The sequence below is a fragment of the Eschrichtius robustus genome, chromosome 13, assembly GCF_028021215.1.
Source record: "Eschrichtius robustus isolate mEscRob2 chromosome 13, mEscRob2.pri, whole genome shotgun sequence".
NCBI classification, from domain to species: domain Eukaryota; kingdom Metazoa; phylum Chordata; class Mammalia; order Artiodactyla; family Eschrichtiidae; genus Eschrichtius; species Eschrichtius robustus.
In genome coordinates, this window is record NC_090836.1 from 4574596 (window position 1) to 4597357 (window position 22762).

General features: G+C 51.8%; 1 protein-coding gene and 1 long non-coding RNA gene across 2 annotated transcripts in view; one reads left to right on the forward strand and one right to left on the reverse strand.

The window, feature by feature from the left end:
• The window catches only part of LOC137775907 (uncharacterized), a 27954-nt gene extending 13460 nt beyond the window's left edge, over nt 1-14494 (reverse strand). Inside the window, exon 1 of the long non-coding RNA XR_011076082.1 lies at nt 14062-14494. This is a non-coding gene — a long non-coding RNA (uncharacterized lncRNA). The remainder of the gene's footprint in view (nt 1-14061) is intronic.
• Nucleotides 12773-22762, forward strand: part of CCND2 (cyclin D2) — a 23165-nt gene continuing 13175 nt past the window's right edge. The window contains exons 1-3 of the mRNA XM_068562038.1: nt 12773-13247; nt 15046-15261; nt 17829-17988. Coding sequence (XP_068418139.1) covers nt 13053-13247; nt 15046-15261; nt 17829-17988 — 571 coding nt within the window. The 5' untranslated portion in view covers nt 12773-13052. The remainder of the gene's footprint in view (nt 13248-15045; nt 15262-17828; nt 17989-22762) is intronic.

Consider the following 22762-nt stretch of genomic DNA (forward strand, 5'->3'; position numbering starts at 1 on the left):
GGGTAAAATTTTAACGATATAGTTTACATGAAAATAATCCATGCAAAGTCTTAACTTCTTTAGTTTCAGAAGTGAGAGGTGCTATTTCAGTCCCAGACTGCCACTAACAGGCTGTATGATTATGGGTGTAAATGAGACGCTGTTCCTTAGTTTTCTAAGGAAGAACTGGAGTTTGTTTTCTAAGCTTTAATAATTTCATACAACCTTCCAGATTTTTAAAACCCGTATCTATATATCACTTCTTCAACTTACTTAATTTTTTTAAAATGGATTCTTTTTTTAAACTTAAATACCATTATAATATTTGTGAAACTATGAGTTTGATATGTTGCGTTTTTTTCTGATACTCATTAAAATAAACCTCAAAGCATTTAAACACAAATGCTCCTCCATGTACCAACTACCTCACTTTGATAAATAATGGATTCGATGTGTAAGGTTCTTTCCACTTCTATGACTGTGTAGATGCGTTTTCCCTTGTCCCTTGCATAGGTTGGAAGATTACTAAGGTTGGAAGGTTACCTCTGAGTACATGTCTCTCTGAGGACGAGGTAATAGGAAGTTTAGAATTAACTGGTTTGAGATTAAACCATGTTGGCAGAAGCCACTGAGTAACTGGCCAACAGTGGTGTAAACAGTGGGTAGAGACACCCCAGAGCCATGATCTGGTACAGAAATGTCCATACTTTCATAGAGTGTATGAAATACATTAATAATTCCATGGACTCCTAGAGCTGCACTGATTCTGAGAGAAGACAACACAGTAGAGTTTAACAGTAATAATAACTCCACTTAGCTTTATCTCAGTGCTTAATAGCACGCCAAAGCACTGTGCTAGGTACACTACAAACATTTATTCCTTACAACCACTCTGCTATGGATATTATTACCCCAATGTTACAGAGGAGGACATCTAGGCTCAGGGTCAATAAGTGACTCATCGATCTCCTTGTAACATCCCTAATTAGTTACTACTATTGGTCCTTTATGTGATTACTAAAGGTAACCCTTGCTATGTTGCAATGGATTGCAGAAGAAGCTCTTTAAGTGAGCAGAAATATGCCTCTTTCTAACGTTTTATCAGAATCACTCGTTTTGTTCCCTGGGGCCACAGAACATAGATAAGGTAAGATCACCCATAGTTTAACTCACCCAACTTATAGATGAGAAAATGGAGTGCAATTTGGGGTTTCATTAACAAAACCAGCCTCCAGAAGATGGGATAACCATTTTCTCTTTCCTGTCTAGACTAGTATGTCCTCAGTGTTACTGGGGGATGCCTCAGTGGTACCAGGAAAGTGGAGTGAGAGGAGCCAAAGGGTGGCCCAGGGCTGTAGTGTGTTTTTCTGTGACCACCTTGATGATCTGCAGGTTTCTGAAGTTGTTCCAAGATGCCCCTTCTCATTAGTGACACATTAAGAAAGATAGCACACTTTGAGATGGAAATCAATGAACTAGTCAGGATCCAGAAGAGGGCAGCCCGCTAATGAGGGGCCAGCATCCATCAAAATAGCTGAAGAGAAATGGATGAAGGGATGGCACCCTCAAATATCTGACCAACTGTCAGTGTAAACGAGGGAGACAGCTAGTTCTGTCTTGTCCCAGTGGCCAGAGACAACATATGCGGGAGGAAATTGCCTGGAAGCAGGCGGTTTTGGGCCCCTGACTAGCTTTCAATGACTTTGAGTAAGTCATCGAACCCCTCTGTCCTTCAGGATCCTAATGGCACATGGTTCTTGGGAAGATCCTATAAGGCAAAGCACCTAGCTCAAGGCCCATCAATAGTAAGCAGACACGCACCAGTGATGTTGATGGGGCATCTTGCTCAATAAGAAAGAACGTATAAACTTAGAACAGACAATGGGGATAACTTAGAGGACATGAGCTCCTCATCAGTAGAATATTTGAGCAAAGACATCACTTTTATCTGTCAGGGATGCTCTAAAGGTGTTCTTCTGTGATAGATGGGGGTAGGGACTGACAACCTTAAAATGTGGTAATCCCATAAGGGTCTTGCCCCAAGTTACACAGCCTATGGCATAATGGGGACTAGATCCCACCTCTCCCAACCCCAAGTCTAGTGCTTTCTCCATGACCCTATATACCATATGTTTAAAAAAATTACATAGAACACTGTCCCAGAAACTCTCCCAAACGTAATTGCTTATTAATTACTACCAGTTTCTCTTTCTCAGTAGCCACACTTTTAAGAGGGAAACATGTCTACAAACATATAATTCTATAAAGCAAATAATTTACATCTAAGTGGATTTTGGTGGAGTACAAAGAACCCCAATGAATGAAATTTGTCACATGTTCAAAGCAATGAAAAGTGAGGAAGAAAAGTGCAACAGAGCAGAAAGCTTTCCTTGCTTACTCCTAGCTATTAGGACATGCCAGAAAGCAAGGAGGGATATCTTGTCTAACGATTGCAATGCTGGGAAATTTGCTTCTCTTTTCACCAAACAAGCTACCTGATACTCCATGAGTTCCATGTAGCTCAGAGTAAGCCTGATTGAAAGAGGCCCACAGTCTCTGAGCTGTCACTTAGTCAGACCACCTAAAGAAGGATCTGGAAGTTAGGGTCCATCCAAAACTCTATGTCGATATGTGCTGTAAGGGGGGTTGTGTTTGACTTGTAGGAATAAGCGCTAGGTTAGTTTAACTTTTGTGCTGAGATTTTCTTAAGCCCCCTGGAACAGTGCTATATTCCGTATATTTTCACGTTTCAAAAAGTTTGAAGGCTGCCATCCTATTCTATTGACTTAGGACAAGGAAAGAAGTCTTTCCATCAGCTGACAACACGCAGCAAATGCTCATCTATATAAGGAAGTGAATTTAAAAGGTTTCAATCCATGATGAGTTAATATCTCCCAGATACCTATGGAGTGAGAATACATATGCCTAAATCCACAATTTAAGAATTTTTTTACGTAAAACATAAAATACATAAAAGGTGCTATAAGATATGATTCCTATTTTGATGATGATGATGATGATGATGATGGTGATAAAGCCACAGGAACTTTAGAAATTTAGGGCTGAAAGGGAACTTAATGATCATTTACTCCAGCTAGCTAATTTTGTAGATGAGGCAGGAACATCAGAAATGGAAACATTATGTACCCAGTGTTCACTGCAGCGCTGTTCACAGTAGCCAGGACATGGAAGTAGCCTAAGTGTCCATTGACATAGGAATGGATAAAGAAGAGGTGGTACATATATACAATGGAATATTACTCAGCCATAAAAAGGGATGAAATTGTGCCATCTGCAGAGACGTGGATGGACCCAGAAACTGTCATACAGAGTGAATTAAGTCAGAAAGAGAAAAATAAATATCATATAATATCGCTTGTATGTGGAATCTAGAAAAATGATAACAGATGAACTTATTTGCAAAGCAGAAATAGAAACACAGACGTAGAGAACAAATGTATGGATACCAAGGGGGGAAGGAGGGTGGGATGAATTGGGAGATTGGGATTGACACGTATACACTATTGATACTATGTATAAAACAGCTAACTAATGAGAACCTACTGTATAGCACAGGGAACTCTATACTCAATGCTCTGTGGTGACTTAAATGGGAAGGAAATCCAAAAAAGTGGGGATATATGTATATGTATAGCTGATTCACTTTGCTGTACAGCAGAAACGAACACAACATTGTAAAGCAACTATACTCCAATAAAAATTAATTAAAAAAAGAAAAGAAATGGAAACATTGACGCTATCCCCAGGTCACAGTGCTGGAACTAGAATGTGTGCATTCTGACTCCTAGCCTGGTGCCATTTCACCACCATGGTGCCAATGACAAGGACAATGTTTTCTGCATCTATTTTAGGAGATGTCTGAGCTTATAATCAGAGGTCTACATTCTGCCCTGTGAACATCTGGGTGATTCAGGACAAGTAAATGATCCACTCTGACCTCAACTTCCCTAACCAGAGGAGTGAAATGCTAATCAATAGTCTGTCAGATTCAGGGAGGGTTCATTCAGACGAGAAACAGATGCTCTGGGAAAAACAGCTACTCAAAGAAAGCACTGCTCGCAGTCTGATGGACCAAGAAGGGGTTTGGCTACTTTAAAAGGACTGACCAAACCCTAGACATGTAACCCAGACATCCAATCAACAAGTTCCAATAGTTTATTAAGAACAATATTCAAGAAAAATAATTTAAAAAACTACTATGCAATCCAAGGAATAATTACTTGCCTAGACTGAGTTTTAAAGAAAAGATAAATTTCCATGCCCCTGCGTTAAGGTAGGTGGTGTAAGATGGGTAAAACATGGCATCTTATTCTATGCCTTTTGTTCTATGTTTTATTATTTTCTTAAAGCATTCATGTATAGGATGTTAATTCTTTCCCAGGTTTGATCCCTAGACAACGGGCTTGTTAGGGAAAGGGACTGTATTATTCAACTCTTTTTCCTTCTTGCCAGCCTTACAAAACATTCACTGGGAGTCTAACTACATACCCACGACATCCCCGATGCCGAGCACACCGTTTGGCACCTGGTAAGGACTCAGCTTGTACCAAATAAATGAAAGAATAAAACACAAAAGCCAGAAGCAATCTCCAAAGCACAGAAACCTCCGCATATTTGACTCCTTCATTAAAACCATTTGAATTTTACCTTACAAATCTGAAGCGTGCCCCCGACATGCTCTGATGTATCTGTGCAGAGACCTGTGATGTTATCAGTTTAGCACATATGTGATCGCTCAGCATGAATACCTTGATGAATACTATATAGAATTTCAACTGCAGACTCCCAGACACAGAAGGCATATTCTGTGACGGGCCAAAATGTCATGAGGGTCCACAGCCCGTTCCCCTGTTGCCAAGCAAGACTACATCTAATCTATAACAGAGAGCCAGGCTTCCCTAAATCTGAAAAGAGTTCCACTGAGTGAAATATACAGGCAGCCTAGGTAAAGTCCTAAGTGTCTAAATGGAAGGTCAGACCTTGATTTCTCGAGATAAAGTATGGTTTTCATCCCAAGTATAGCAAATTTCACTGGAGTTCGATTACCAGCTTACTTAAATCATTTGCGAGATGACATAAAATTGCGGGTAATTACACTACAAAGAGTAATTATCTGAATAATTTCCTTGTACAAAGGCAAGTAAATTGGAGCCTTAGTCTATATTATGCTAGGGAAATTTTAAATTAGGTACACCATTTTATTTAAAAAAGAGAAACACTAGAAGAATATATATTCAGAAGTAGGGGGTAGAAAAACTTGCTATTCACCAGTTTATTGGAATTATACAAAAGGGAGCTCATGGGGTGCTGCTTGAAACAACTAAATTTCCTGAGTTTAAATGATTTCAGGAAGACCTCACACACAAAATGGCTGTCCAGATGTAATGCATGATCTAGACTCCCCTCTCTCTCAAAATATTTCTTTAAAATGATATTTCATGATCCTGAAATAATTGGTGACTGTGAGATGCCAGATGCAAGACATTTCCTCCAAAACCTTACGTAAACCCATACCATTCTCTTTAGAACATCTTCCTTGACACCAGGAAAGACTTTAGGTCCTGAGTTTGCATTAGCTAGATTGACCACCTCGCTACTCTCAAAAATGGAAACATATGTGGGCACGATGAAGGTAAGGAAGGATTTGTCAGTTAGGCAAAGGAATTTTCCTGTTCATTTTTAATCCTGTGCATTTTGTTTTCTTCCCTTAAGCAATAGGTCTACTAAATTTTGGTGACTTTTTATTTTCAAAAGCACAAAATTGAGCCCTTTTGGTGTTGTTTCCCAGGGCAAAAAACCTAACTTCGGAATCCATTTCCTTACAATTCGATCACAATTTTTAAAGAAACATAAAGTGAAGACTCACACACACTTATTGGAAGAGAAGGAGACAGCGGAATTATTATTATCGATTATCATCATCATCATTATTAAATAGGGCTTGAAGGAACACACCTCTATATGTCATAAAGAAAAAATTATTTGGTTTACAGCTGATGGGACCACAATGAAAGTGTGATTTGAGATGGCTAACAGCAGAAATAAATTAGGATTTTCTGTTCTAACTTCACCTTCCACATAAACCCCTCTCCTCTGAATTTGTGCTTTTCTAAGTTGTTTACACAATGCATAGGCGCAGACTTTGTTTCAAGTTCATGTAAGAGCAGATGCCCTTACTTCAGGCTGAGCAAAAAGGAAATGCATTCCTCCTAGGAGTCTAAATCCATCCTAGCTTGGATTGTCTAGCATACTTATACAAACTGCTTGCTTTCAGGTCAATCCTAAAATAGAAAGAACATCTCTCTCCAGAGGTGCACATTTTAAAGATTATAAAACTTTAAAAACAATCTATTTCACATTTCAAATAAAAAATGCCAACAAAAGACCACCAAGAAAATAATTTTAGAAAAATTTTCAATCTCCCTCCTGAATTTTGCCACCAGGGAAAAAAGCCACAAACAACAACAAAAACAACCCAAAACCTCAACAAGAAAATTATGTCTCCGGTTTTTATTAATGAGTTTTTTAAAGTTTGGAGAATATGAATTCAGGGTGTTGCAGAGTTATGCTATAAACTATACTAACAAATGCTGGCCATCCTTGTGTTTAAAGGCTGAAAAATAAAATATGAAATAAGGACTATTTGTTAGAAATAGTTTACATTGCTTCGATTTGGTTGTAACTAATACACAGCTGAATAAAGCCACAAAATCAAAAGAATATTCAATCACACTAGGAAAGTGGACATTTTAAAGGCAAATGAACGTTTGAACTTGGGCAAAATGTTTATAAAAACATTTTTAAGTTTTATAAAACAAATAAAAATGACTATTGCTCCAGAAACATTTCTGGTAGGGGTAGTCTTGACATTTTACTAAGGATTTAAACCTATAAAACGTTTAATATGACCTCCCCGAACTTAAATGTCTAAAATGAAGCAGGAGTAAAATTTAAAAGACATTTGTCTTTTTGGTTTTTCAAACACTTCTTTGGCTCCTTCCCTTTTTTTTTCCTTCAATAATTTATTCTGTTTTCTACCTTTGTACATACAAATCAAGTGTCCATCAAATCAGGCACCAAAAAGCAAAGCTCTCTTAAATATAGTTCACTCAGACTGACCTTCAACAGCAAGTATGGACATTTTCATTAATTTTAACTCTTTTTTCCCCCCAGAAGAAACAAAACAAAGTCTCTTGGGTCAGAACAGCAACCATTAAACGAAAAAGAAATAAATAATAAGTTAAAAATAGAGGGAATGTGTTAAAACGAAGCAAGAATGGTCATAACCAAAGTCTGTCATCTTCAAAAAGAAACAGTTCCACACTTCATAACTGATTCAAACAGAAAGCTCCTCCTTTACATTTGAAACAAGTAATTCCACCTCACAAGCACATTTTCAAAGAAGCCCCTAGCTTTCTGCCTCTGATTCTTGCAACATTCTCTATGCCTCATTGAGGTAAAACCCAGTTCACATTGACTATTTTTCTCCCAAATAGTCCCACAGAGCTCCTTGTAAATTTTAGTATAAGCTCAGCATTGTCACCGTGGGTTTTAAGAATGGCACACTTCTGATATCACCCCCCAGACTGAAAGATTAAAAAGACTTTGCCCACATGGAGGGGAAATGAAGGTGCGCGGACTCACTCTGCAGCTGCAGTGTTTAGCTCTTGGGGTCTAGAAGGTTCTCCACGAGCACGGACACCCTGGGGGTATCCAGCGAGTGGGAGGGGAGTCGCCCTAAACGCTTGCCCATTTATTTGTGGAACTCTTTTGACGGGCGTATTTCTGGACGGATTTGCTCCTAACAAAGTAAAATTCGTCCAAAACTGCTTCTATGCATCCTCGGGAGATGGATGTCACATGTAATTTTCACAGCGTCAGCCAACCCAGCTGGTATCGAAATAGTGGATGGGGCGGGGGGACCAGGGAGGAATAAGTCGCGCGTAAAAAACTGGCGTCCAAGTAAGTGCAGAACTCATTACCGAGGAACAGAAAGCACACCCACGTCACCCCCGCTGGAGAGACGGCGGAGAGCTAGGTGGCGGCGCGTCGCGACCAGCAATCGCGATATTCAATCTGACGTCGCCAATGAGCGCAACTGGACGGCAAGGCAAAGGAATCAGGTTTTCCCGGAGCTGAGAGCAGCTCGCGATTTCAAAGGGAGAAAACTCAGCTCCTAGTGGTGGAAGGTGCGGGGGCGCGGCAGGGAGGGCCCGGGAGAGGGTTGCCATTTGGCTCCGGGCGGGCGCGCGGCGGGTCCCAGCGAGCCGGGCGGCGGGGGGCGCGAGGCCGGAGCGCCCTCTGCTAGGGGCGGGCCACGCCGCCGCCTCCGCCCGCCCCCTCCCGCCCCCTCCCCTGCCGCTTCCTCTCGCTCTCCCAGCCCCTTCCCCCCACGTGTGGGTGACGTCAAAATTCCGCGAAAAAGCCGCGTGTTGGCTCCTCCGGCGGAGGCGCGATTCCGTTGCCCAGCGGGCCCCTCCCGGGCGCCGGAGGGGAGGGCGAAGGAGGGAGCCGGCCGGTTCCCTTTCCTCCCGGAGGCCGGGCCCCGCCGACGCCGGGGGGCAGACGCCCCCCGCCCCAGATCTTACTGGAAAAGTCACTTTTATAAAGCGAAGGCACTTCCAGGGCTATTTTCGGCCGCGTGAGGCAGCTGAATCAGACAGGAAGAGGGGGAAAGTTCGGGTCTCTTTACTTTTTATTTTTTTTCCAAGGGAGGGGAGGAAGATGCGAGGGGGGCGAACGGACGGCAGGCGTTCCTGACCCACGCCTGTCGCATCTGCCGCCCGAGGCACGCAGACCGGGTGCAAGCTCGGACCCAGGGAGAGCGGCTGGAGAGCGCAGGCCGGCCAGTGTCTATCCCCGCAGGGTCTGGGCGCCCCGGGGCTGCCACGGGCGGGGGGCTGCCGTGCGGGGCCCCGGAAGCGCTCTCACACCTGGGTCCCAGTGCCTGGCGCGGGGAGCCACCCGGCGGCTCGTCCCCACCCACCTTCTGTCCCCGTGAGCTCCAGTTCCCGACCTGTCCCTCTTCCTTTCGCACATTTTTCCTATTTGCTTCTACTCCCTTCCCACTCCCTCCCATCCCCTCCTTCTGCACCTCCTCGGCTTCCTCCCTGGTACTCCGGGCTCCTGGAGCCGAGACTCGGACCCTTGGCCATCTACTTTCAAGTGACCGTCGGGTTTTCGGTTTTGACTGCCCGTCCATCCCTAAATGGAGAAATACACCGCTCTGCTCTGGGGGGGGGGGGGGGGGGGAGGGGAGAGTTAGGGGTGGCGGGGGCGCGTGAGCCCGAACTCACTCCCCTCCCCCCACCCCGCCAGAGCGCCCGTAGGGGACGTAGCTTGTAGCCGACGGCGGGATCACCTGGCTGGGCGGCATCCGCCAGGTGAGCTGGGGCGTAAGTGTGCTTAGCGTTGCAGGTTCCTGCAGAAATGTGCCTATAAACACCCTGCACCTACAGGGGTTTGTACACTTTCCAACCGAAACTCCACAACGCGAGGGGTGGTGAGCCGGCCAGGGAGGGAATAAAAGTCCAGTAAAACTGACGTTCGCTAAAGGTTATCATTGATCCTACAAAAGGAAGGAGTTTTTTTTTTCCCCCTTGAGGGGTGAAAAAGGAATAAGGAAGAGCCAATATTTTGTGGGGTTTTTTTTCCCTACAGTGACCAGTTTTGACTTAAAAGCCAGAGCACAGACGTTTGTTTTTTTTTTCTTCTAAACCTAAGGCTACACTCAAAAGAAAATGCGCAGGTTTGCCCAGAAGGCAACGTGCCTTTTCCCGCGTGCGAGGAGGAGTGCTTTTTAGCAAGCAAAATTAAAGTTTTAACACATGGTCGGAGTGGCGACCGAAAGGGAAAACTCAGTTTCCAGTCCAAGCCTCGCGGAGACATTCCTGCCAACCTCCGCACCCTCGCACGCCCCACCCCGAGCCTTGGAGCCTGAACCACTGGGGGACGGATTCGCTGCGAGGTTGCAGTTCGGGAACAGTCCGTAATCGGAAGGGGAAGTCAATGGGGAACTTGAAGGGGCGAGCCTGCCACGCGGGGAGCGCCCGCACTCGCGGGTCTGGGTGGACGGAGAGGGCGGCGGGGAGAGGGGCATCCGCCCGCGCCCCTCCCCTTCACAGCCGCCTGTCCCCCGCCCCCCGGCCCCGCTCCCCGCCGGAATTTCTCAGTAAAGCCAGACGGGTTTGGGGCTGGGGGGAGGGAAGGGGAGAGGGGGCCCCTCGGCTCGCCGCTCCCGAGACTTGAGGCCTCACCACCCAGGTTTTCTCCCCAGGGTGGGCGAGGCCCGGAGGACGACCAACCGCCTCTTCCCCGCCCCCCGCTGCCCCTCTTCAGGGGAACTAGGGCTCGGGATGCTTTCCCTGCAGGGAGGTGGAGAAAAGGCCGTGCTGGGTTAGTTACCAAGTGATGTCAAGGGGCTGGGAGCCCTCGCCGGCTTCTGTCCTTGCCTGTCGGGGCAGATTTATACTTTAAAAATACCTCTCTCGCCCACACTGCCCCCCACCCCCTACCCCTACAGCTTTCTTTGATCCGCTCAAAGGTGGCTGAGCTGAAGTTTGAGTAAGTCCTTTATGGGGTCTTAAAATGTTAAGTTCACGTATTTATCCGGAGTGACTCAAGGCCTGAGTCGGGAAGTCCACGTTGACTGAAATCAATAGGTGATTGTTGGGGACCCGCTGTCTTCCGAGGAACACCGTACTCAGCCCCGACTGTCATTCGCCGCGCGGGACTGTTTCATTTTGAGTTTGCAACTTGGGTTTTTCAGCGAGCTTTTTTTCTTCCCGAAAGCTAATGGCTTCCACCGCAATTAGACATTCTCCTCGCCCGCCCCTTCCCTCCCCTCTCTTTACATACAGTCGATTGGATACTAATTCCCGAGGCTATTGATAAGGTCGCCGGCGCCCCGGCCTCTCCCCAGCCCTCGCCCGCCCCAGTCCCCGCTCTCCCTCCGCCCTCCCTTCCTTGGCTTCCTTTTGATGTAGCGGGGAACGCGTCCTACTAAAAAAAAAAAAAAAAAAAAAAAAAAAAAAAGTAATCTGCCCGGTAACAATCAGCGCGCAGTAGCAGGAGACCCAGAGCTATTGGCTATGCAAATAGAGGGAGGGGAGACGGCGCCCCAAACTCTTACTCACCCTTTTAAAGCGATATCCCCCTTCCACCCACCCACCCCTTCCGCCCCACCCTCGTGGAAAGGGGCTGGCCCCGGGGCCAGGGTTAATCGCTCGCACCTCTGGTTTATGCGCTCCCCGCCCTCTTTATTCCACCTCCCCCTCCTTTCAGGGAACAGAGCTCACAGCTCACCCAGCCTGCCCCCTCCCCCCGCTTGCCCTCGCGCCCCGGTTCGGGCCCCCTTTCTCAGCGAGGGAGGTCCTGGGCCAACCTCGGTGTCTCTCCAGAGACCCTACCCACGCCGCGCTCGGCGCACGTGCCAGCTCCGCCAGCGCGCCGCGGGCCCTGGGCCCACTCCCTTTCTTCCCGGAGTGAAATAGCACGGACGGGCAGTGTTGGGGGTGGCGGGAGGAAGGAGGTGAGGAAACGCCACCAGATCCCCTCTAAAAGCGGCTTTGACCCGAGGATGCATTGGAGCACGTGTCAGAGCCGACCGCGCTGGCTGCGTCTCCACCGTAGTTCCGCTCGCGGGGAGAAAGCCCTGGCTGCGAGCGACGCGTGAACCCGGAGGGTCCGCGAGGGTGCAGGCGAGGGACCCGGGGTGGAACTCTTGGGCCTCGGAGGAAAGGAAGGGGTGGTGTCGTTGGCGCCGGGGGAGAGAGGGGGAGCCAAACCTACCCCTCTTTCGCCCCTCTCCCCTCCTCCTCCCGGGCTATTTCCTAGAAAGCTGTATCAGTGTGGCCACGCTCGGCGCAGACACCTCGGGCGGCTTGTCAGCAGAGGCAGGGCGAGGAAGCGGGTTTTTCCTGCGTGGCCGCTGGCCGCGGCGGAACCGCTGGTAGCCCTGCCCCCGGCCTGCGGCGGCTCGGGGCGCCTCCCCGCGTCTCCCAGTGGCGCCTGCGGCGCCCCAAGAACGGGATGGTCTCTGCTCCTGGGTCACATTCTATCACGTCGGAGAAGCGCCCCCTCCCTCCGGACACTCACCCCTCCCCCCCAACACATCTGCGGGGGGGCGGGGGCGGGGGTTGGAGTGGGCGCCGTAGTTCTGGTCCCTTTAATCGGGTTTTGGAAACAGCTTCAACATGATCAGGAACATAAATTTCAGGGACATAACCTTTTTCTCTGGGTATGCGAAGTTGCTGTTTTCTCAAATCGCCCTCTTTCTTTCTCACGTAAAGGATCTGTTTCTCAATTGTCTGAGCCCACCTCATCTTCAAGTAATCTACCCGTCATTCCTGGATCTTAAAATACATGGGCGGGAGTATTAGGATAAGTTTTGAAGCAGCCAGAGTCGGAGGGTCGTATTTTGGCAGGATGCATCTACAGAATGTGCGCAATTAGAGGAAATAAGTAGGAATCGGTGGGTTTTTTTTTTTTTTTTTTGTGGGTTCCCCTCTCCGGGGCCCCTGGCTTGCGGGGCTGGATAGAGGGAGAGGGCCTCGGAGAGCTAAGGAGAGGGGGCCGGGGGGCGGGGGACTGCGTTTGAAGTTTGGTCGGGCCAGCTGCTGTTCTCCTTAATAACAAGAGGGGAAAGGAGGGAGGGAGGGAGAGACTGAGAGGAGGAGGGGAGGACCGGGAGGGGAGGGAAAGGGAGGAGGAACCGGAGAGGGGGGTGAGGCGAGAGGGAGGAGAAGTAACTGCCCAGCCAGTTTGCGTCACTGCCTCGGAGAGCAGAGAGCAGAGCGAGCTGGGGAGAGCAGACAAGTTTGAAGGGGAGGGCAGGCAGAGTCAGCAGCCCCCGGGGCGCTCCTCTCCCACCGCCCATCCCTTTCCCCTCTTCTTCCCCAGCTTCCCTCTCTGCCCTTCGCTATTTCCCCGAAAACCCCTTATTTAGCCAAAGGAAGGAGGTAAGGGGAATCCTCTCCCCTCCCCCTCTCCAAAAAACCCCCCAATTTTCCAGTCCGGAGATCGCAGGGGCGCGAGTGGGCACCCAGCTGGCCATGGAGCTGCTGTGCGGAGAGGTGGACCCGGTCCGCAGGGCCGTGCCGGACGCCAACCTGCTCCACGACGACCGCGTGCTGCAGAACTTGCTGACCATCGAGGAGCGCTACCTTCCCCAGTGCTCCTACTTCAAGTGCGTGCAGAAGGACATCCAGCCCTACATGCGCAGGATGGTGGCCACCTGGATGCTGGAGGTAGGTCTGCAGGCAGGCGCACCGTCCGTCCCCGCCCGGACCCCAGACCCCACGCGGGGACCCTGAACCTGCGAGAGGGCAGCCTCCGCGCCCGCCTCCCCGCTGCTGCGCGAGAGGTTACCCCGTGCCCTCGGCGAGACGCGTGGCTTCCTTTCTGTTCCTTGCGGGGTGCAAGATTAACGGGGGGAGGGGGAGAGGAGGGAGGAGGCAAATCTGGGAGCAGCGAGCCTGTCCCGGGGCGGGGGTGGGGGAGCATCCCGCGCGCGGGTGCCTGCATGTGGCTGCCTCCTCTCCCCCCACCCCAACCCCGACCTGTCTTTTGCGAAGCCGAGGCTGCTTTCAGTGCCTTGAAGAAGGGAGTAGGAGCGGGAAGCCGGGACCCCAAAGTTAAAAAATCAGCCCCCCCACAAAGGCCAGGGCAAATTCGTCCTAGCCTCGGGTCCCCCCCACCCCCACCCCCCGCCTGTGGTCGCGACTCCGCGTTGGCACTTAAGGGGGGAGGGCGGAGGGCGGAGGGAGGAGAAGAGAAACGGGGAATTCAGGAGCCCCGGAAGTCACACTGAAGAAACGTGTGTTTTCGGGGAACCCAAAAGAACCACTTCTTTCCCCTCGCTCCGAACCCTCGCGGACCGAGCCTTGTGCCCACGTCTGCACGGCTCCGGACCTGCCGTGGTTTCGCCATGTTGCTTTGTAAACTCGGGGTGGAGAGGCTGGAACGCGTCGCCCGCTCCCCCTCGCACCCCACTATCCCGGCCCCCCACTTCTGATGGCGCCCTCGCCCCCGATCCCCCCCTCCCTCACGAAGGTTACTTACGTTTCGGCCTTCAGTTTCCTGGGTGCGGAGATCTGGGTGGGGTGGGAGGGGGGAGGAGGTGTGTGCAGGGGGGATAGCGGGTCCCCCCCGAAGGAGAGGCTGGAGCCCCCCGCGCCTCTCTCCGGCGGCTCCCCGTCCTCGTCTGTCCCCCAGCTCTTCGCCACCGTCCCCGGCCTCTGCCCTTGTGGGCCGCGGCCGGACACTCCCGCCGCCGCGCTCACCCCTGCAAGTTTCCCCCTCGGTATCCAAAGCCCCAGGGGTCGCGGTCCAGACCTTCCCGGCACCCCAAACCTCCGCTGCGGGTAGCCTGGGTCCTCTGTAGGGTTTTCACGGCGAAGGGGCTTGTCTGGGGTATTTCCTCGATTTTTAATTATTTTTTGAACCCGTCTCCCCTGCTCCGACTCCGGCCGCCCAGTCTGCGCGGCGCTGGCTCCCTCCGCCCTCCCCCCGCTTCCCCACCTCTCCCCACCCACCCCCCCAAATGCGGCGCCTGGGCCGCGGGGACTGCCCCCGACAATTTTTTCAATTGTCGGGAATGATAGAGCAGGGTCTGGGGGTCCGAATGAGACCAAGAACGAGACCCCCGGAGCCTCCAGAATATTTTTATTGATTTTTTGAAAAGATGACGAAATCCAAAAAAAGAGAGTGAGTGCGAGCGAGCGGAGCGGTGAGCGGCCCACGGGGGCGGCGGGGCCGGAGCTGCTGCGCCGGAGCTGCTGCGCCCTCGGCCTCGGGGTCCTTAACCCACCTCTCCTTTGAGTTTTTAGGCTCCCGGGGAGGACCCCAGCGCGGATGGCCATTCAGATTGACCCCGATTTCCTCGCCTTCATTCTGATCGCTTATTCTACTCCCCTCCCCCTCCCCCCTCCCCCCGACAAATTCAATATTTTTGTCGTTTCCCTGGATTGTGCGGTTTCCCTTTTTTCCTCTTTTCCTGATACTATGGTCTCCCCCCACCCCGACCCTGTCCCACTCGTGTCATAGGTCTGTGAGGAGCAGAAGTGCGAAGAAGAGGTCTTTCCTCTGGCCATCAATTACCTGGACCGCTTCTTGGCCGGAGTCCCAACTCCGAAGACCCATCTGCAGCTTCTGGGGGCCGTGTGCATGTTCCTGGCTTCCAAGCTCAAAGAGACCATCCCGCTGACCGCTGAGAAGTTGTGCATTTACACGGACAACTCCATCAAGCCTCAGGAGCTGCTGGTAATGACTGCCTCCTTCCTCCCTGCCTTTTTGCTCTCCCCTATCCTGATAATATACTTTGATGCCGCTGCTCCCAGAACAGATCCGTAGGACCCCAAATTACCCATCACTGAAGTTTTCACACTTCTGGGAACTCTTTTAACAAGAGGCTCCTTGTGTTCCTACTGTGTGCTGGGCTCTGTGCGAAGTACCGAGACTCCACCCATGAATAAGATCCTCACTCAGGGAGATTTGTGTTGGTGAGATTCATTTGCAGTGTGTGCGCGCCGGCTTGCGTATGCAGAGGAGGCATGAAACACAGTGATAAAATATTTTAATTAAATTCCAAATTTTCAATCGCTGAATTCCGAGACAGTAATCAACCTCTCACGTGATTCTCAAATACACATGTGGCGTGTCTCCTAAGAACCGGGAGTTCAAAGGTAGGTCTTAGGCACCTCTTAGAGTCTCAAGATACCCACACATAATAGCTGTTCACTAAATAGCAGCTCACTGGCTTTTGAGCAGAGTCAAATTGGGCCCTTTGTCAGAGGGTTGGGAGGCCTGGATTCCTGTCTCCGGTGGGGCTGTTACCTCTACGTAGACACGGGGTCCTGTCTGGACTCTGGTTTCCTGCCCGCAAACCTTTTTCCCACCCAATAGGACTCTTTGCCCCTGTAGCTTCATACTTAAGACGGCCATGTGGCAGCAGCGTGGCATTGGTTGGGCGGCTCCAGAGGCCCACCTTCAGTGATCTGCACAGCCTATCTCCCAACTGTTTGGAAAAGGGGCCCCCTCTTCCCACCCCCTCCTCCTCCCCCTCCCTGCTGGCCAGGCCTGCACTAAGTCCACAGGCCCCGGGACTGGCTGCCTGAACTGAGCTCTTTGTGAGAGGCCTTCCTCCCTGAGGCTGTGCTGCCACCTAGCGGCAGACATGTGCAAGGATGGGGAGGAATCTCCGAGAATGCAGAGGGGCATGAATGACCTCACCTTTGAACAGTTGCCAGATTTCAGCTGCTTCTGGTTTGGTCCGAGAGGCCCAGAAAGGTGCTTTCTTCTAGGAGATCTGCTTCCTTTAATAATGGTACAAGTCCGAGTGGTTTATACTCACATTCCCCCGTGAGAAGGAGAGCTGGAATTTCAAGCCATCTTGGAAGACACTGACTGTTTAGTAGTCTATCTGGGTTTTCACCCCCAGCCTCCCATAAAAAGCCAAGGAAGACTTGAAAGCAGGTAAAGAGAGCATGGTTAAAATTGGGATCCAGTTATATTTCTCACGGGAGACGAGGAAAACAGATCTTCCTTTTTTGCTTCATTGTTTCAACATGATGGGGGACTCAGAGCGCCCCAGTTTTTTTCCAGGGGCTTGCCAAGCTAATTTATGTTGCTGCAGACAAATCTGCCTTTTTCCGGTCTCTGTCTCTTTATCCCAGAAGTTGAGAACTGGAGGAGTCCTCCTGTTTTACCAACAAGAAAGCCGAGGCCAGGGAAGGGGAGGGAATTGGCCCAGACTGCACAGCCAGCCGGTGCTGTGGGTCACAGGCAGAATAGGGCTCTGGTGGCCGGCTTAGCAGGCGGAAGACAGTCGGGATCTTGGGGTGAATGGGGGAACAGACGACACTGGTAAGCTGGTCGCTCATTCTGCTGCTGATGATAGATCGATAGGCCTGTTTTTCCCTCTGACTGCACGTATTTTTAAGGCTTTCTCTTTGGCTTGTTTCCCTTTGAGCACAGTTCCCCCCAACGTATCCCAACAAGGGAGAGAAACAAGGTTTTCCACTAGGTGGGCTGCTGGTGAGAGGCCCACAAGAGACAGGGTTACATGGTGCCAGCATTTGGGCTTCAGGCTTCTATGACCTTGAACAAGGACCTTCACCCTGCCCTGAATCACCTCCAGCTGCACAATGGGGTTGCCAGTGACCATGCGGTCCTTCAGTCATGGTAACAAAGGCCTGTGAAACATTTAAGTGGAAGGGTGCCCCGTGTCTGAGTATCATTTCCCAAGACTTCTGCATTACGTGTCCAGGGGAAAGTTTTAGCAGCAGAGAGAAAAATGGCACTTTTTGGCACCGACTACGAGCAAGCTAATTGGTTGCCAAGGATTTGGGCCAAGAAACCTAATTTTGAGCTTTATTCTGTGTACATCATTTTTCCACGAGGATTAAAAAGACTATTAATCTGGTGATAGATATACAATAAGTTGCTACCAAAGGGCTACAATGACCTTGGCGTTATCTTACTCTAGATTCAACCTTCTGGGTGGGCGGGCAGAAGCATACTGTGGAATGCAAGTCAGGGTTGGGTGTGGGTCGGGGAGCTGGAGAGACAGAGAAATAGAAAGTACCATCTTGGCAACAGCTACCTGGGCTCTCATTATTTTCAGTGGAGCCTGACCTTTGAAGCCTTAGAGGAGCCGTCACCCACTTCAAAGCTTTAGGGCCACTCTGATAAACGGCCCCGCCTTCCAATCTAGCCCCATGTCCTAATGAGAATCGTTATGAAGACTGGTCTGGATGCCAAGCCCCCAGTCCCGGATGCCAGGTCAGCCTGTGGGTTTTATACTCTTCCCTTCCTCCCTCCGTCCCCAGGAGTGGGAGCTGGTGGTGCTGGGCAAGTTGAAGTGGAACCTGGCGGCCGTGACCCCCCATGACTTCATCGAGCACATCCTCCGCAAGCTGCCTCAGCCCAGCGAGAAGCTGTCTCTGATCCGCAAGCACGCTCAGACCTTCATTGCTCTGTGCGCCACTGGTAAGAGCTGCTGGAGCCCAGTGGGGGCCGGGTGCTGGGGAGGGCTTTGCGGTGTGGGGGGGGGGGGGATTCAACGGGAGGAGGACCGCAGCCCTAACTTCCAGGGATTGGGGGGTCGAGGGGAGGAGGGTCCCAAGTAATCTAGAGTCCAAGGTTTCATTCCTGGGCTGTTTTCTTCCTTCCTTTATCTCAGCTGGTATATTTTCTCTCTCTGCCAAACTCATAAATGGTTTATGAGAACAGGTGTGGTGAGGGGGGAAAAAAATAGCGCCCGTTAAAATATTCTTTATGGTGTCTAAAGTGCTCTTTGAAGATTATATATACTGCCCTCTGGTCGTGTTTCAATCTTTCATCTTTGGAGGAAAAGGATGGCTTGGAGATAAGCCCAAGAGGAAATTTGGAGGGGGGCGGGATGCAAATACAGGTCTGAGGAACGCTGTCAAGATAAATACCGCCTGCCCTGATAAGTGGTAAGAGAGGCCAGAGGAATTCTTTTGGCTGCAGGGCATGTACTGCCTTCCGGCTGCTCCTTCTGCAGGGTTCGGGTGGACATGTGGGGTTTTCAGCAAGGACTGCTTCCTGAGCCTGGGCTCTGCTGCCCTGCCTCCACGTGTTGGGGTTTTGATTGCAGCCTTTAACACTGCAACCGCCTTTTCATGTTAAGAGCTCTACACCCACCACGTTGATCCCGCGATCCCGCAATGGATACATCGTCCTTGTTGGCCCGTTTGCTTTGCAATTAACTGATAAACTACAGGCAGTGGTTTGAGGCAGTCTCATCACACTGAACTTTGGCCAGTTTCCACCATCTTTTTTTCCCTCCCCCCTAACGGTAGTGGCCATGGGAGAAACTCCGGACCCATCGTCGGCCCGGGTAGAGCGTCAGGCGTTCATATTTTCACAATCAGAAGTGTTAGGGAAAGAACTTGCTTGGGTGGATCTTTCCCCCCCACCGGGTGAGAGGGCGGGGTTCACGGTTGCCAGGAGTATGTACTGGAATTGCAAAGGTGGGCCTGGGGCTTGACTTCTTTCAGTATCTTGTTACATGTTACTCTGGAGCTTGCGAAGATGAGCACATTATCTGCAATAGTGTTCATGCCCTGTTCACGGTCAAAAGGTCGGGCTTTGCTACTTACCACCCCGCGACCTCTCTGAACCTTTGCCTCTTCATCTGCAAAATACGCCTATTGACACAGGATGCTCTTACAGCCTTTTCAGGTGGTTAGGAAAACGGACATCAGAAGAGAGATGATGTACAAGGAGGTCCTTTGTCAACCAGGCAAGGTGTAGGCGACGTGCCCTGGTACTAAATGTGAAAATGTCTCCGATTCTGACTCTTTTAACTGAGTGGATACAATGCCTTTCCTAACCCTAACCCTGCTACCCCCATCTGAGTTTAGCAGGACGCCGTGCTCGGGCTTTGCGGGCTCAGATGCAGGGTCCAGCCCCCCACTGTGGATCCCAGAGCAGGCTTCCCGTCCCTGAGCTTCCCAGATCCAGGCCCAGCCTCGTGGAATGTCCGTGCCCTGTGCCTTTCCTGCTGCCCTGGGGGACCATTCTTTGCCCGTGATTCTTGCTGCCCTGCAGACCGTAGCCCTTCTTCTGCTTCCTCCCCTTCTGCTGTCTGGCCTGGCCCCTAGAGGTCGGCCCCTCATTGACTTGACATTTTGTCTCCCAGGCCCCGCTGTCCCTTCCTCTCCATTGTGATGATTCACTGTGGAGAAGGGGTCAACCAGCCCTTTTCTCTCTAGGATGGCTGACCCCCGACCCTGCACTCCCCCATCGCCCAGCTGTCGATAGCCAGAGCTCTGCTCTGACCTTGTCTCTTAACGGACGTACCTTTTGGGGTCCATCTGCCCACTCCTCCTCGCTGATCTCTGACTCGGGTCGGGAGGGTGGGTGGAGGGACCCAGGCCAAAAGCAGATCCCCGGATTGCCTAAAGGCCCATTCTCTAAAATTGGGGATCCCATCCGCCACTCCTGGCCTTCTTGGCCAGGTCCTTGGGGCAGCTGCCACGTTTGGGGCCCGAGGAGGGAGCCTGGGATTCAGGGACGGGACAGAGGTCTGAGGGGAGGCAGAGGAAGTCGGGAAGACTGCCTTTTGAGAGAGGAGCTAGCCTGGGGCAGGGGCAGGGGAGGATGGGAATGAGAACTCCTCCAGCCGGGTACTGAGCGCCACGTGTGGACCGCTCAGAGCACAGGGAGGGTCTCAGACGTTTCCTGGGTCTAGAGGGGATGAGCCTGCCTGAGAGGCATTTCTTCCCCTGATCTGCCCTTGACTGTGTCTGCGTGGCCGAGTCACGTGGCATCCCGCCGCCTGGGGTTTTAGGGCCGCGGGCCTGACGGAGTAAAAGCCAAGGGGCTTGCTTTTCTTGAGGGGAACACCTTCCGGTTAGATGAGATGCCTCGTTCTGGGGCCAGGGTGTGAGGAATGGGCGCGTGCCTAGGACAGGCCGGCGGGAGTTAACAGCAGCACAGGTCCTGCTCCGTTCCCCCCAGGGATCCTGGACGTTCTGCCTTGGAGCTCCAGGAGCACCGGCAGCCAGGGGCAGCGACCCCGGGGCTGTGTGGCTAGTTGAGGGGGAAAGCTGCTTGTGAAAGAGCTGGCGGTGGTCCCGCAGTCCGTGGAGAGTGCCTGTGTGTGAAAGGGGAAGAAGCGGGAAGGGCAGGGCTGTCAGTCCTCCGTCCCGGGGCTTGAGGCTTCACATGGTGGTGAGACGGAGAGAGGTGCCCTCTTCCCTCCCCTGCTCAGCCCTGAACAGCCTCTGGGGCAGGAACTCTGGCTGGTGCTGGTCAGTGGAGGCCATGGGGTGAGGGGGAGCCCTTCATAACCGCCTTCCCTAGAGCTTTGGACGCTGGGCAGCAGACCGTTCCTAGCATCCCCCTGGTGCCGCTCTGATGGCAGAGCCCCCAAGTCTGCCAACGAGGAAAGAGACCATTGGGATGACTCAGGATCGCACGCCGGCGTGGGGGAGATTCCTGATGCATGACATCATGCTGAACAGATGATTCCAGTTAGTTTAGAAGAGCCAGTGGCGTTGAGTTTGAACTTGGCGCGGGCGGGGGTGAGGGAGGACGTCTTTAGCCTCCCTACCCACGGCACCCCGCATCTCCCTCTGTGCCTAGGAGCCCCCCACCCCGAGGTGCTGCCCTCAGCTATGCAGGCTCCCTGCCCAGTGGGCCTGGGCCCCAGGGATGGTGGTACCCCAGTGCTTCCCCGTCCTCCCGGCTGTACCTAGACGTGTCTCGTGACGCTTCTTCCCTGGGTTATAGCCAGACAGTGGTGGCCCAGAGAGGGTCCACGACTTGGCCCCTGATCCAGAAAGGGAGGTCTGCCTGGGTGGTTGGAAGGTGGAAGGAAGAATGGAAAGCCCTTTCCATCTGCGACCCAATGAGTTCCGTTCACCGAGCAGTGGTCACGGGGCCCCGGGGAAGTGGACTGTTGAACCGGGAGTCTCAGTTCTTCCGTACTTGGGGACGGGCAGCTTGGCAGGGCCCATCTCACTTCCCACCTGGCTGTAAGGTGGGTGAGGAGAAGGCTGAGGGCCCTCGTCCAGCCCCGCACCGGTTCTGGCCTTTTAAAACCCCACCTGAGGCAGGTTGGAGGAGAGGGGGAGAAGGGCATCCCTGGTTCTCTCCCCCTCGGAGCGAGCGCCTCTCGCCCCCTGGTGGTGAACAGAAGCACAGCGGTCACACTTGCCGGTCAAGGCCTCGGCCACCATAGTCAAAACAATGGGGATAAAGCCATCCCCGGGGCCATGTAATCTGTGGTTTCAAACCCGCTTAGCTCAGAACGCTTCCTTCAGTGAAATCTTACCAAGCTGATGAACGTGGAGCAGCTCTCCTGCCCTTGTCCAGATTAAGGAGCCCAGCGGGGCCCCAGGAGGTCCTTGGGTGGTGAAGTGTCTCTGCGGGGTCCCACAGTGGGCTGGGGCCACAGACGGGAGGGGTTCCCATCTCCTGGACTCCTGAGCCCGGGCTCCTTCCTTTGGGCTTTTTCTCCGGCCTCTGATGGGAAAGATGGCCGTGTATTCCCAGCGGGGCGTGGGCGGTGCCTTTGAAGAGCTCTTTACCTGCTGGTGAGTCTCAGAGTGCACTGGGGTGCAGCGTCCGGATGCCTCTCTCCATCTTAAGCCCAGGCCCGGCATCAGACGTTAGACAAGTCACTTAACCTCTCAAGGTTTCGTCGATTCACCCGTAAAAGGGAGTGTCTTGAAGCAGGTGAATTTCACCTTGTTTTTTGCTAATTCCTTGCCAAGTAAGCAAACAGTAGGAACGCTGCCTGGGCTGGTCGGTGGAGCTGGGGTTCCCTGTGAGGCCGCTGCTGGCCTCACCGAGAAGGTGGAGGTCAGGTCAGGGCTGCTGGGGTGTGGGGCCTGTTCCTTGGCTCTGGGTGACCCCAGCTGAATGAATAGCCCGACTTCTCTTTCATTCCTTGTGTGCTTGTGCCCTCTTTCCATCCCCCTGTGAGGCCTCAGCTTCTCCCACTGCTGACAAAGCAGCAGGAGGCAGTGGGGACACGATGAGGCCGGTTCTGCGACACACGCGCACACACACACACACACACACACACACACACACACTGAGAGTGAAAGAGCCTCAGGGCGGCCAGAGCAGAGCCCTCGTTCTCCCCGGCCTTGCTCTACAGGGCCTGCTGTTTCCCCTTATCCCTGCAGACGCTGAACAGAATCGCCGACAGTCAGAACTGTCCATCCCAATCCCACAGCGGGCCCCTGGGGTAGGAACAGTGGGGCGATGACAGTGATGCTGGTGG